This window comes from Benincasa hispida, chromosome 9 (genome assembly GCF_009727055.1).
Source record: "Benincasa hispida cultivar B227 chromosome 9, ASM972705v1, whole genome shotgun sequence".
NCBI lineage: Eukaryota > Viridiplantae > Streptophyta > Magnoliopsida > Cucurbitales > Cucurbitaceae > Benincasa > Benincasa hispida.
In genome coordinates this window covers 2985967-3002173 of record NC_052357.1, presented here as the reverse complement: position 1 = coordinate 3002173, position 16207 = coordinate 2985967, and the positions used below count along the sequence as shown (strand labels likewise).

The 16207-nt window shown below is 34.6% G+C and overlaps 1 protein-coding gene across 6 annotated transcripts in view; it reads left to right on the top strand.

Moving 5' to 3' along the window:
• The window catches only part of LOC120087089 (DNA polymerase I), a 95699-nt gene extending 86830 nt beyond the window's left edge, over window positions 1-8869 (top strand). For 5 of the 6 annotated variants that reach the window (XM_039043969.1, XM_039043966.1, XM_039043967.1 and 2 more), the window contains 5 exons: window positions 256-306; window positions 1235-1293; window positions 5508-5552; window positions 6050-6124; window positions 8544-8867. In XM_039043969.1, coding sequence (XP_038899897.1) covers window positions 256-306; window positions 1235-1293; window positions 5508-5552; window positions 6050-6124; window positions 8544-8663 — 350 coding nt within the window. In that variant the 3' untranslated portion in view covers window positions 8664-8867. Of the gene's footprint in view, window positions 1-255; window positions 307-1234; window positions 1294-5507; window positions 5553-6049; window positions 6125-8543 lie in introns of all 6 variants that reach the window. The other variant, XM_039043968.1, reaches the window with a different exon arrangement.
• Window positions 8870-16207: the final 7338 nt, after the last annotated feature.

The window sequence follows — 16207 nt, the reverse complement described above, 5'->3', positions numbered from 1 at the left end:
CTTATTGTATATTGTGCTTTGTCTCATTTCATTATCTAATGAAGAGATTGTTTCCTTTTTTGAAAAAAAAATTAAATTTACTATAACCCAACCGATTAACTAAGTTTATGACCTTGTGCTAGTTAGGATTAGGCGAAGTTTCCCAACTAACCAAGGACTGAAAATATAGCGGTAGACCGCATTTCCATCGTTACTAGTTTACAATGTCTTTTATCAACTTTATGGTGATTGATGTTCTCATAACTCTAAATGCAGGAGTGGATGGAATTGGTAATGTCAATGCTGTGGAACTTATCATTAGATTTGGTGAGTAGGTTTAAGAGAGCAATGCCTTCCCCAGAGAATTGTGGACTACAATTTATTCAATCTCATGTTTGCTTACCTTCTGTATTTTACACTAGATTTGGTGAATGCCTGTCTTACAGCTGCCTATTAAATTCAAAGAAATAACAAATCCTATAAATCAGGAGATATTTTTCTTAAAAAAAACAATTGTAAGTCGGGAGATAATTTTTCCATCCGGATACAAGTCCTAAACTATTAAGGTTATAAATGAGTATAAATCTTCAACTCTTTTATATTTCAAATAAGCGTGAACATGTGAGATGAATAATAAAATATTTTGGCAATTTGATTTTAGTTTCTCCTGGCATCTTTTCAAAATGGCAGTTTCAACTTGTAATCTTATGTTTGAGATATCCTTTTTTTCCCTCTTTTTGATTTGATGGAATAAAAATATTCATGGGAAAAATATTAAAAGAATGGACATGGAGGAGAAATCCTGACTAAAAGAATTTAAAAAATATATAACCTATTTAAAACCCTTACTGCAATAGTTTTGAATAGATTTTGTATTTTGTGTTTGGGGCTGTGTGCGCGTGTTTTCTATTTTAAAATTGTTGGGAGTTAAAAGACTTCCATTGTAATTTTTCATTCCATCCATGGAAAATTGTTTCCTTGCAAAAAATAAAATAATGATAATAATAATATTAGTAACAATAAACACTTTCCGCAAAAGTAATCCTAAAATCTCAGAAGAAAAAAGAAGAAGAAGAAGAAGTGATTGACCGTAGAAGGTAAAAATTAGAACTGTATTAGTGAAATAAAATGAGAATGCCGTGGTACTATACTTTTGTGTTTATTATATTTCTAATCTTTGTCCTTTATTCTGTTGGCTGTGGTGCCTGAAATCTGATGGTTTGCGTGTACTTATTTACAAATTCTTACTGGTCAGGCACGTTAGAAAATTTGTTGCAACATGTTGATCAAGTGGAAGATGAACGTATTAGGAAGGTATGTCTATTATAGAGTACAATAACTGACTTCTGAAACAAAATATTTAAGAAAACACTTGGATTATTTTCAGTGTATTAGATGGGGCAAGCTTATGCAGTTAATGAATTTTATTAATTTAGTCATGTTGTTCAGTGCTGGACTTGATTCCATTCAGCCTTCTAGATGTCTGGATCGAAGTCAGACTTATAAAACAATTCTGATAAAAAAGTTCTAGGAAACAGACTTATTTTTTCAAAACAGAAACAAAATTATAATCAAAGGGGCTTAAATAATCTCAGTTATGTTTGAAGTCAGTTTTATATGTGTATATATTTTTTTCCCCTTTTCTTTCTAGTTTATGTGTAATCAGATTTGTTTGTGGAACCTAGCTGATACGAAGCTCCTTATTTCACCCTTAATGACTGAATTTTATTAAAGTTGGTCGAGAACTAATCATTCACTCAAGATTATGAAAATACTTCTTTTATCTGGTCCCGAACAAGTTATCCTCCCCTGCTAATAAAATCAGTTAAAATTGGAATTCTATTAAATAATTTCTCTTTCTTATTTTTCAATATGACAATTATGTATCCTAAATTAGAAGAAAAACCTATTACATAAAAGGAAAAAATCCAACCATAATTGTTGGTTTGGTTGTAAATACATATGCTGATTAGCCGTAAAATCAATGAGGATTTTATTTTAGGGATACTATCTTTTTATGTATTAAGCCTTCTTCCTATACAAGAAGGTCATGTATCTTATGGTTAATTATTGCAATACAAAATATCTTATTCCATTCAAGCCAAGTTGGTACAGAGCTGGGGAATTAAAAAAAAAATGAAAAATAAAGATAAAGATAAAGAAAACAAGAAAAGAAGAAAACCCTAGTTGTTCTTTCAACATCAAACCCTAGTTTATGTTTTATACTAAAAGAAGACTCAATCAAACAAGAAAATACCAAATAGCTGACTCGTCACTGATCTAATCTCAAACTCTAAGGGATGGTTCTCAAACTCTAGATAACCAACCTTCCACTCCTATTTCATCGATGTCTCTCCAACCATTGAAAATGTCTTGCTTGATGTCTTTCCAATTATTTTACCTTTTACCTCTGATCTTGATATCCCTATTACCTTGAGAAAAGGTACTAGAGCTTGCACTAAGTATCCCATTGCAAATTATATATCTTACAAAAACTTGTCAAATATATAAGAAGCCTTAGATTATCTAAATTGGAAAGTAACTGTCATGGAAGAGATGAATGCTCTATAACATAATGGTACATGGGAAATAGTGGATTTGCCAACAGATAAGAAAACATTGGGGTGTAAATGAGTCTTTACCATAAAATGTAATCCTGATGGTAATGTTAAAATATATAAAGCAAGACTAGTAGCAAAAGGATTCACTCAGACTTATGGGATTGATTATAAGGAAAGTTTTGCTCCTATGACTAAAATTAATTCCATTAGAATTCTTTTATCACTTGTAACAAATTTAGATTGGCCCTTCACCAGCTTGATGTAAAAAATGCATTTTGAATGGAAATTATTTCTGTTTAAATAGAAAATAGTAAACACTGTAGCAAAAAATAAAAGACAGAACGAGTGAGAAATAGTAAATACTGTAGTAAAGAGAGTTTGAAATAGTATTTACTATACTTAATTGATGATCATAAATAGTTGTACACACAACTAGGTGCCCCAAACATGGAATGAGTTATAATAACCCACTCCACCAACTTCTAGTTGGTGTCCCAAACCTACATTACTTCCTAGGGCTGGAATTTGTGAGATGTAAAAAAAGGTATTTTTGTGAATCAAAAGTAATATATTATTGATTTATTTGGAGAAACAGGTCTCTCCCATAATTGATTGCCTTTAAAAAGGAATCCATCAAGTGGAAGTCTTTATAGCTGCTGTTTGTTAAACAAGATTGCCATGTGTTATGGAAATCAGGGTCATTTTCATAAGATGTAGGAAGATGGTCAAAAGCAATAATGGATCCACGTAAAAGTGTTAATAAATAGGTTTTCCTAATTAAAGCATCAGCTACTTTATGGTTATTTTATTTATTGCGCGGCATAAGCAGCATGGACCATCTTTCTTTGGAGCTAAAAAGGTTGACACTGCACAAGGACCAGGCTTGGATGAATATGTTTTTTATGAAGCAAGTCCTGAATTATCTCATGAAGTAGTTGATACTCGGATGGACTCATTTTGTAGTGAGGAAGGTGAGGAAATGTTGAGCCATCTATGTTATGTTGGATGTCCTTGAGTGGTGGTAGGTCTTTTGGTGGGGTTGTGAGAGTAGGAAATTGATCTAAAAGATGCTGAACCCTGCTAATAGGGCTGGGCCGAATAATAGGTTTATTTTTCTTGATAAGAAGGCGCATGGGAGTGGCAAAGGCTGGGGTGATTGCTTCTTTATTGGAAAGGAAGGTGAAGAAGTGTCCCTTTTGTTTAGGTTGCACAGAACTTGAAGGGGCAGAGATGTTACTCTTGAGTGGTAGGAGGAGAATTCTCTTTCCCATCCAATCAAATTCAAATGTATTGCCACTCCCTTTATGAAGTGTTTGATTGTCATATTGCCAAAGTCTTCCCAAGAGGACATGGGAGGCATCCATATCTAGGACGCTGCAAATGATTTGATCCTTATAATGGCTCCCAATGGATAAAGGGACGGTACAAATTTGGTTCACTAGGACTTCGCCACCCTTTTTTATCCAACTTACTTTGTAAGGACTTGGATGGTTATCAACCTTGAGTTTAAGTGCCTGAACCAGCTTTTTAGATGCTAAATTCTCATTGCTGCGTCCATCCACGATGACAATGCATACTTTCCCATGAATATTACACTTTGTCCGGAAAAGTGCATGTCTTTGAGCATGAGAATCGGAAGTGGGAGTTAGTAAGGTGCGTGGAAGTTCATCCCCTATGTTCGGTTGAGTCACTTGGAGCTCATCTTCCTGTTCTTCTTCTTCTTCTTCTTCTTCAAATTCTTGAGTCTTCTTAAATTGCCAAATTTCATCGTTGGTGGCAATCATTGGATAGGTCTTGTCCACACCTTACTATCTCACTATCACTTGTACTCTTCATCATTTGTGGTTGTCTCTTCTATGTCTTTTTCCTTTGGATACCTTGTATTTTGGAGCATTAGTCTCTTTTCATTTGATTAATGAAAAAATTCGTTTCATTTTCAAAAGAAAATTAATCTTGCTTGTTTAAAAGTATGTCTTTTCTCTGAGTTCCTTTCACCACATATTTTAGGATCCTACAAACTACCTCAAGATGAGTTGGCCCTAGGGCATGCATGAATTAGCTTACCATACTAATTGCCGAAGCCATATCTAGACAATATGAGAGATAAATAAATCTTCTACGAGTCTTTGGTATTTTTCCTTGTCTTATACCTAAAGGTAGACCCATATAGTAATGTGTGGGAGAAGGGGTTGGAGGGGATTATATACCAAAAGGTTGAAGGTTCAAATTGATAATCTTACATTAAATGAAATTAAAAAAAAAAAAAAAAGTAATTGGTGATAAGAAAAGATAGGTGTGCCAAAGGCTTCCTAACTAGTTTTAATAACCTTAGTACCATAAAAAGGAAAAGAGATAAGTTAAATCACGAGAGTTTAGTCCATGCACTTTTGAGTTTGTTTCTATGAAATCCCTAAACTTACACCTTCAATCTTGGGTACAACAAGTCCCTGACATGTTAAAACATGTTAAAAATTAATTGATATACCAGGCATAACATTGATTTTTGTGTTTGTGGAGATCATAATAATCACAAACTAGTTACAACTAATGTAGTAAAACAAACATTAAAGCATAAATCTACAACCATGGATTGAGATTCCGACTTAAAGGAAAAAATGAAAACTCAATCTGCTTTCAGTAAGCATGTTTTGGGTAGAGATGTTTTTTTTCCTTTCTTTCCAATGCAACAAAATGAAAAATAAATTATAAAGATGGAGTTGTTTGGAAAAAAATATGCATAGTTGGAAGAATATGTGAAACTAAGAAGCATGAGCTCGAGAAGAATGACATGGATGTGGGCACAAGACACCAATAACTTTTTTTCTTTTTTCTTTTTAATACAGATATGTCATACTTTGTGATATTTGCATTTAAAAGATAATATGAAAGGTGTGACATATACAATACTCTAAGAACTGATCCATCAGTTGCAAATACAACAAACTTAATATCTTTATTTTCTTGTAGATGTTGGTAACAAATGCTGAACAAGCTATCTTGAGCAAGGACCTGGTAATTTCCCTTCAGTTTTATTGGGGGTACTTGTGTAGAAAATTATTTATTTATTTATTTTGCATATACTATATTTGGTTGGTATTTTGGGATAATTCTCTTTTTCTTTTTAACTGCAAGGACTAGTTAACCTTTTTCTCCTCGGTACTCTTTATGGTCTTAATCAATGATCATTATTTTGGAAAGCGTGCCTCCCAAAAGGCCCTCATTGAGATGTCGGTCATGGCGCTCAACTTCTTTAATTATTTCTTTATGACATATTGTAAATATATGAAGAAATATCTTCCAAAAACTGTAATTTTCTAAACAAATATTCATTTAATCCCTTGGAATGGTCTACGGGTGAGATTACGAAGGGGAGTGGAATTCGAAGTGAGCATGTATCCATCGTTCCTTCTTATCACATAATGCAAAAACAAGTACTTCACTTGATGTAACTATTGGCATCCACCATGTTATTTTAACTTGTTGCTTCATCCATGTCTTGTATGCTGCAGGCAATCTTGCGATCTGATCTTCCAGTCTATATGGTACCATTTTCCACCAGAGATCTTTTATTCAAGAAACCGGAGGTTTGTGCTATTATTAATAGGACATGGCACTCTTGATTTCATTTTCTACCTTTCAATCTGGTGATGCATTGCTAGAACTTATTAAAACCTTAGGAAATGACTTAATTTGACCCACCAATTGAGTCTCAATTTGGCAAAATATTGTTTTAAAAAATGAGACACTCTCTCAAGGGTAAAAGTCTATACATGAATATTGTTAAAGTAGTGATAATTAAATTTAGGGGTAAATGTCTTTCTGGTCTCTGAGTTTTGAAGAATAGGTACATTTAGTCCCTAATCTTTCAATTTAGCCATTCTGATCATTTGAGTTTTAAAAAATAGGTTTGAAAAGCCCCTCTCTTTAAAAAAAACCTTTAAATCAACTAGGAAAAAATTATAAATGTAGAAGTTGCAAGATGACATGGAAAAAAAATATTATTTTAATCTTTTCCTTTCTTTCTCCCTCCTCTCTCTTGTTCTCTCTCTCTCTTCCCTCTTCATCCCTCTCTCTCTTGTCTCTCTTCATCTCCATTACCAACTCTTTTCAAATTTTTTTCAAAATGATCTTAATGGAAAATCCCAAGGGAGTGCCCTCACTCTTTCTTTTACACCCCAATTTCTCCCTCTTTCTCTCTCACTTACTCCTTCGCTGCCATCTCCAGTTTGGAAGTTTCTGACTCTGCGTATGTTTGATTAGTGTCAGTTTCGAGCTCTGTTTTTCACAAGATTATAACATTGATAAATTTCGGAATTGGACAAAGGGTGTGTGAATGAGAGCAAATTTAAATTGGACACCAACACAAAAAACAACCAAAAAGGTGTGAGTTTGCTGCAAGATACTACCAGAAAAGGGTGTGTGAGTTTGCTGTAAGATGCTACCAGAAAAACACTCAGAAAATGGATCTGCATAGGCGTTAGTGTTCTTGCACTCATTCTCTTCATCATTATCATTTCACACGATTCCAATTTATCAAATTTGAGTTAAAATCCAGCGTTGACTGTCGTGGAGAAGTGAGAGAGAAAGAGGGAGAAATTGAGGTGTAAAAGAAAGGGAGAGAGCACTCCCTTGGAGTTTTCCATTGAGATTGTTTTTTTCTTTAAAAAAAAAAAAATTATGTCAAGTACGGATTTGTTATTGATATTGAAGGCTCTCTAAAATGATCTCGAGTGGGAGAGAAAAAGGTGATTGACTAGTCATATATGACAGTGATAACATCATCTTATTTCTACTTCTTTCATTTGTATATCAAACAAAGATTCTTGGTTATCATTTAGGGTATACTTAGCTCGACGAGTAGGAGTTAAGGAAATAGAGTTACTCCACTTCTTGTTTGCTCCAAGGAGTTCATGGGTCCCATGACAAACATCAATTTCATGACTATTTAACTCCTTTCATAGTAGGCCTCACGACTGAACAACGCTCTTGACTAAACAACACCACTTCTTGCCTCAAATGCTCATTTCTAGATTCAAACGCTCCTTTCTAGATGTATTCTGCATTTCAACAAAGACATTTTTCATTCTCCTGCGGTTCAGCTACAACCAGCCTTCTTACCCCACAGCACTATCTATTGTTTTGAAAAAATTGAAAAGAGGTTGATAATGGAGGAGGAGAGAGAACAAGAGAGAGGGAGGAGAAAGAAAGGAAAAGATTAAAAAATGTTTTTTTTCCATGTCATTTTTGCCAGTTCAGTCTTTATATTTGTTTTATATTAAATTTAAAGTTTTTTTCTTTTTTTTTATTTAGAGGGACCATTTAAACTATTCCTGTAAACTCATTGACCAAAGTGACTAATTTGAAACATCAAGGACTAAATGCGCCTATTCGGACCAAAAAGATATTTCCCTTAAATTTACTATAATTTATAAGCTTAAGTTTTTAGGTTGATTAGTGATTTAACATGGTATTGAGCAAGAGATTCTGTATTTGAACTTTTTAATACCATTTTATCTCAATTGATATTGATTTCCAATTGTTTAACCCTTTTACAAATTGTTAATTCCACAATTGAGTTTTTTTTTTTTTTTTTCCTCTTAGAAGGATTGAGGGGAATCTTAGAGTAATGATATAATTAAATTTAATATAACCCAAAAATATTGGCATTTGAATATTCAGCTACTTATAATATATGTGTACACCTTTCAAATGCTCGATGGTAATTATTCTTCTGGAGTTCCAGTTTTTCTACCATTTTAAAACATAAATGTCGAGTCAATGGAATAGTCTTCGAACTTTTTTTTTTAAGGAAAGAAAAACATTGAAGTTTAAATGTGTAGACTTACCCACCCTTCAGTCTACCTTTGTTCTATTCTCTTTGTGCACATAAAAAAAATGGTTATATGTGCTCTTTAAAAATTAATTGGGAATATTCAAATTCTTTTAGTAGTTTTCGTTTTATTTGTATATTTTTGTTTGTGACTGAATTTTTTGGTTGTATAGGATAATGGGGAGAAATTCACAAGCCTCTTAACAGCTATTGGTGCATATGCAGAAGGATTTTCAGCTGATCCAATCATCAGGAGAGTACTACGCTTATGGAAAAAGCTAGATAGAAATTAGTTATAGGTATCAATATATTCAAACTGTATGCCCACTTTGTTTCATGTAAATTTGGTTGTGTTGTATCGTTGGAGATACTAGTAGAGCTTAGAAATCACATTGTTCTTTTTTATGAATTCCCCTTTCTTGTTCTCGTTCTTCATAGCCTTTAATCTTAGATGAGAAACACAATAAAAGTCAGCTTCTTTTCTTCTCCTGTTGGTACATATTTGGGTATATTTTAACATTCCAATCATGTGGTTGATTTTTTAGAAGATGGGTACTTTAACGTAGCCGAGTTAGTCATTTCTGTTTTTAATAATTTGAAAACACAAGTATTCACATATAAATGTTCTTGCAAATTAATATGACTAAAGCACTACAATAATATTTAAATATATTTGGTTTCTTATTAAAAAAAGTTTACTTATAAACACTACTAATACTTTTATAATAAATTTCAAATTCAAGTCAAAATTTGAAAATTAATCCAAAATAAATTGTATATTGCTTATTTGAATTCAAAAGAAAGGAAATGTCTTATGATAAGTATTTAATTTTTGAAACTTAACCTTACAAATATTATTATTACCTATTTTTGTTTCGTTGGCCTAAGAGCAATATTTAGGATACACTTAAGTTCGATACTTTCCTTTTATTCTACCTTGTTTCAAGGTACACATACTGATTCTGAAATGTAAAGTAAGCTTATCGATTCCATGCCAAAATATTCAATACAACAATTAAATCTCTTAGGAATCTCTCTCAGTCGTCTTGGCTTTCTTTCCAAACTCAATTTTTCACGCAACTTTCCAACTGTTTTGCCTTTCTTATATTTATCATCTCTTGCTCTTTCTTACAACCCAACTCTTCAAAGTAAAGTCGAGAAAATGGCGAAAATGATCTCTTAATATTAGGTAAAATATTCAAATCTGGCCCTAATTGGGTTCCTATTAGTTAGGGGATGCAACATTTTATCGTCTAATTGAATACTATGTAAGTTTTTGGGAATGTCGTTGGATGAAGCAAGTTTGGGATAGAATTCGAGAGGAGTTTATCCTAATATTCAAGGCTTGCAGGAAAGCTTGGGGAAGTGCATGCATATTGCCTTTCTCGTTCTTGCACTCTTCCTTCTCGTCTCTTGACTCACAGATTACTCTCCCTACTCCATTTTTCTCACAATCTCACTCTTTGGTCTCATTCTCCTCTTTCCTTTCTCATTTATCTCCCTCTTTTGTCACTCTCTCCTCTTTTCTTTCTCGCTTGATCTTGCCTTTGGTCTCACTCTTCGACGCTTAATCTTATTTTGCAACAAACTGAAACGAAGGTGGAAGTTGGTCGCATACACCAGATCTAGTCGCTCGCTAGATCTGGTGGAGGAAGCTAATTCGCCCAAAAAGTAGAAGTCTAGAGGGAGAGAAGAAAAAAGAGAGAAAAAAAAAAGAAGAAAAAGAGAGAAAATGTTGAAGATGGAGGGGGAGATAAAAAGAAAGTGGGGATGATTTTGTGAAATTACCTGGGGATAATATAAGCAAGACGTTAAAAACTTAAGTTTCAAAAGGTGGGGAAAAAGTCATTTTGGACTTAGGAAATGAGTCTTTTAAACAATTATCTCTAGAAGATTGGCAAAAGTGAGAAGATAGAAGATCGGATAGCAAACTTGAAATTAAAAAGAAATCAAATTCATGGGTTTTTTTGTATGGATGACCTCATTTGAGAGACCCAAATGAAAAATGGCCACTTGTAGAAAAAGTAATGGAAAGTGGTCTTCCACCAACGAAAAGTTGCTGTGTAATCGCTTAAGAATGTTTCAAGGATTTTTTGTACAGATGGCCTCATTTGGGAGGCCCAAATGAAAAATGGCTACCTATAGAGAAAGTAATGGAAAGTGGCCTTCTACTTACGTCATAAGCATGTGAATTTATCGATTCGCCCTGAGATGCACCCTGCGCGCTTGCCAATACGAATTTACTTGATCCTTGATGGGTCGTCACTCGATACTCGATCGCTCGTCACACATTCCTCAATACACAACCACTCAATACCCAGCTTCATGGTCACTTGATAAGGTTGCAATCAACATGTGTATACTCAATCATATCCACGTCATACTCGATACTCGATTCATTTGAATTCTAAACCCATTTGAAGGTATTTGAAGTCCATTATTTCACCACTTCCGACGAGCTTAGATTATTCTCTCAGTTCGTTCGATTTTATATCCTTCGATGACAACACCTCTATACTCGAAACTCGACTATCTCTGCATCAGGTAACATTCTTCTCATTGTTTTTATTTTGGCATCATTCACTCAAAACTCGACTATCTCTGCATCATGTTCCTCGATATGCGCTTGCATGTTACTCGATACTCAACCGACACGGTTTTCATTTTGGTTTTCTTATCTTGCATGTTTGGCTGGACTTCGAGTTTGTTTCGTTTCAGTTTTCATATTTTTGTTATTTCGGACTGTCTAGAGTTTAGGGTTTGAGTTGGATAATGCATGAAGGTGGAATATCAAACTGAATGCTTAATAATTGACCATCTAGTCAATTGTAGTGTAGCGAGTAAGGGACACTATGTAGCATGTATTGGGTATCGAAAAATCGAGTATCTTGTTTCGTCGAGTATTATACATCTTGTATCGAGTATTGAACAGAATTCTTATTTACCCCTGTTTTTTGTTATTCTATGTAGTGTGGCTAGACAATTCAAGATTCCTTCCCAGGATCCTTTCCCAGTTCAAGCGACCAGCCTATCTTCTCACATTGGGATAATTAACAAGATAGTGAAAGAGAAACTTACTCCCACTCAGCTTGCCCTCTTCAGGAAGATGATATTTGGGCGATTCATGGACATGGACATTATTTTCAATAGTCCATTGGTCCATTACATTCTATTGAGGGAGGTTGAAGACAATAGGAAGGATGCAATGACATTCGATTTGAATGTTACAGTTATAACATTCACCAAAGAAGACTTCCTAGTGACGGGATTGTGGCGGTCACCTATCCAGTGAAGGTACTCTAAATCTAGAGAACGAGTGAGCGGAAGCGGATCGTTCCAAGTTCCATTGAGAAAGAACATATACATTTACAATCATATAGAAACAGTTATGCATAGAGAATAAATTACAACATACTTCTTAAGTAAATACAAGGAGATCAAGTATAATACCTTTGAAGAACTTTTTCTTCACGTATTTCCCTCGATCAAACTCGAACGCGTCTAAACAGCACGAATGCAACGATCAACTGGAAGATCCTCAATCACCAACGAGTTGAACTCGATCCTCGATCCTCGAACACTGGCGAGCAAACAAGACACAACCACAAGATTATATTGGTATTCTCGGTGTGAGAATCCAGGAGTTGTGGGCTTTGTATGATTTTGGATAAAGGAATAGAGGAAGTAAACGATCGTGTAGAAGAAAAAACCTATCGTATAGACTTGATACTCGATCGTGTAGCAACGAGTAACTATCGTATAGTAAACTCGATACTCGATCGTTTAGGTTCTAAAACTATAGTTTAGTAAAACTAGTTTTTACTCGGTAGTTTTTCTGTGAGATGTCTTCGATAGAATTTGTACTGAACGATTTGAAAATCAAATTTTCCTTTTTATCTCACAGTTACCATAAAACCGCAAATAACCTCCCACTCAAGTTGGTTATAGAGAAAAGAAATTATTAATTATCATAAAATTAAAAAATTATAAATAAATGCAATAACTAACTTATCATATTATATTTATAACCTATAGTTTTAATATTGCATCATATGCAACATAAAAACCATAATTCTTTTTCTATTTTATGGAATTTAATATAAATCATATTTATATTAATTCCTCCAATCAAATAATGTATCAAATACATTATATTAATTATATCACGTATAATTGAATTAATTGAATTATATCATATATCATCAAATTTTCTCTTGTTAATTTGAACACTTCAAGCTAACCCAAAATCTTATTCTCAACTTGAACTCATTGAGCTACCAAGGGGACCTTATGGACCTATAGCTTGAAGCTCCAACGGTACGTGAATAACTGACTAAACTCGTTAATCACGATATCCACCATTCGTTAACTGTCGGGCACTCTACTAAAGATCGATAGTTGCATTCTTCGCACTATAGATATATTTTTGTGTCTATTGGATATAACCAATTAGTAGTGTGATGACCCTTCACAAATCGCTCGTAAGTACAGCTGTACCAATTTATCGTTTTTCCCCTGTAGTTACATCTAACTCCTTAAGTACCACTGATTTCTCTAATGAACAATAAGTCATAGTCTCACTATGATTGAGTCCTCTCTTCCCAAGATAGGGTGTGGCCACTATGTTCAAGACCCGGAATCAACCCTTAAGGGAGCAATTTATCTACTTACCCCTACTTCGGAGAAGGAGTGAATTCCTTCTTGTGTAATTGAGTTCCCAACTCCCCAACCAGACAGATTCCCAAAATGGTAGGCTTGTTGAGTTGGCAATCTGGCCACTCTCACCTATACAAATCAAAGGACCGTCCTCATAGGCAGGAGTTCCCAACTCACTCAAGACTCAAGTCATGTCACCTATGGTCATCCTAGTGAAATGTAAGTCTCAATTATCAACGACGTTATATAAAGAGACTAATCATTTTGTGGTCTGGTCTTATACAAACTATTTGTATAGAATACATGATAACTTGTAGAAATACAAGTTATTTATACTGCTTTATTTAGATATTGCGGCCAAAAGAGAGGAAAGTTGCATCAATTGTAGAGAAATTAACTAAGAAATACAATAATTATGAATTGTCGTCAATACACCCACTAACACCATTGCGATGGTAGAAAAGAATATTTCAAGCCTTTTTGCAGAATATCCAGTCACCATATGCGCTCATGGCTCAAGAGAGAAAGATTAACGTATCTACATCGCATTGCGTCCATCATTCAGGAATGAATAGACAATCAACGCAATGACGGCGCATGCGACAATCGATCCAGAGTTGAACTTCAATCGCATGCGGTAATAAAAACAACACCGCATGCGGGCACACGATCGAAGATGCAAATGAGCAGCGCAATCACGGAGGATTATGACACGTGTACAACTAATCGTTGTGCATTTTCGACAGACTGGTTGCATAAAAAAAGGAATATTTATTCTACCATTCTCAAAATTTCCATAACAATAAAGTGGGGACCACAAGTCAAAGAGTCAAAGCTTTCACCTATAAATACCCTCAAAGAATTCATTGAAAAAAGATACTTGATGCGGGGGATAATTGATACGAGGCTATTGAGAGAAAAGGTTGATCTGAGTGTTGATCGAAGAAGATCCGGGAAGAAAAGAGACAAGGCCGAGAGGTGAGTCTCAGGGCGAATCATTCCAAATGCCCGTCGTGAAGCTCTGTACCTAGATCAACTCTACCGGTTGAGTAAGCCTGAAAGGGAAGCTCATCCTTCCATTCACTCCATCTACGCTGGCAAGCAATCTCTCCATCCAGATCGGTGTCAAGACATTGGCACTCTTCTATATCTGTTTCTAACTCTTATTCGTCAATTGTATTTCATCATCTTAGTCTAAATCATTCACAACCATGTATCAGACGTTTGATTTTATAATTAATTATCATGATCATTCTCATTTCCACATTTCTGTCTATTTCCGTTCCTCCATTAATCGCTTTCTCCACGATGTTTTCTTAATCCCTTGGTGATTAATATGAATTAAACAAGTAAATATGTGCTAAAGAAATAAAAATGTTTGGCTAAAGCATGCTAGACGGCATCTTCACCTGTGAGAGCAGAAGTGAAGATGCCATTCTGATCTGTTGAGAGAAGGTTAGAAGAATGCGTTAATTAAAGCAAGAAGGAATTCCAGAGATGGAAGCAACCTTGCGTTCATTACGTTCATCCCTATTTCACCACAGAGATGTGGGAATGCGGCCGATCACCGAGAGGTGTACGCCAAGGCAAAGCGGAACCATAATTATATCTTTAACGCAATTAAGAAACTTGCGCTGTTTTTATTAATTATCCTTTCTCTTGCTGTTTCGCACATAAGCCTTGCCACCACATAACACGATCTTTGTATATTCTTCACAGTCAGTCTCAACCTCGGTATCTTGTATCATCATAGCTTAGGTTTACTTTATCGTACTTTACTTTTATTTCAATTTACTTTATTATCACATTTTTATCGCTTATCTTTACTTTACTGCATAATTTACTTTACCGCATTTTTAAATACCTGTACACACAATCTTTATTAAATTGAAAAACCCCCGATCACATATATCACAAATATAATACAATTAACCTAAAAAAATCCCTGTGTTCGACCTCGGATCACACCGAGAAACTTGCGGTGAAATTATACTTGGTTTCAACGCAAGGAAACTTGTGACAACGCATAGTATACTACAAGATTCTCATAAATAACGCATATCTAGAAGTAGTATCGCATAAATAAAGTGTGTCTGAATAAGCATAACACAGCATCCACATTCTATTTCCATTACAAGTCATTGAGTTTATGGTAACATGAGCTTGCATGATCCATCATTCATCACAATCCATATGCCTATTTAGAATCATCGCATCTTAAGCATTGTATGGCATCATCGCATTTTATTCTTGCTTGCATCATTGTGTATTTTTATGCCTATCAAGTTTATGGCGCCGTTGCCGGAGAACTGGTAACGGGGACATGGACTTGTATCATACATTACACATCATCATTTTTATGCCTATCAAGTTTATGGCGTCGTTGCCGGGGAACTGGTAATGGGGACATGGACTTGTATCATACATTACACATCATCATTTTTATGACTATCAAGGTTATGGCGCCATTGTCGGGGATTGGTTAACGGTTATTGCTGAGTACGTTTGTAGTATGTCTATCTTTAAATGCTTTCTTTAATTCTTGTCTTTATGAATTTCTGAACTTTGTCTTTACTGCTTCATTTAATTTGTTTCATGACTTTATGAATTTATTCTTCATTTACTTTCCTTGCATTTATTTCTGCACTGTTTTTAATTCTTTTTACTTTTCTGTCATTAATGCATTATTTTTTAATTGGTGAATGATTGAGAAATAAGAACAAAATGATTACTGTAAGTCATAGCAACTTTCGTTGATGAGAAAAATAATAAAAATAAATAAATAATGAAAAAAAAATCAACATCCAGTATGCATGGCGATAATGGATGCATCTTGAACCAACAAGATACGCTTTGCATTTATCCAACTCAAATGCATTGAAGCTGAGGGGTATGTTGCACGCGTGTGTCCTTTGCCCGTCCTTGGAAAAATGCACTATGTTGAGGTAGTGTTGCGCTGGTAGTAATACCGTGCGCCCGATCCTCCAGAAATGTGTTTAGTTAAGGGATGTGTTGTGGGGATGCATGCGTTGTTGCCCGTCCTCTGCGAAGATGCATTTGCGTTAGTGAACCTATTGCGTTGATCTTTATCTTCCGTCCATTCGAATAAAATATTAAAGATAATTCCTTTTGCAAAATTGAGAAATCCAATCGTTCCGTATTCCAAAGAAATGATGAGTCT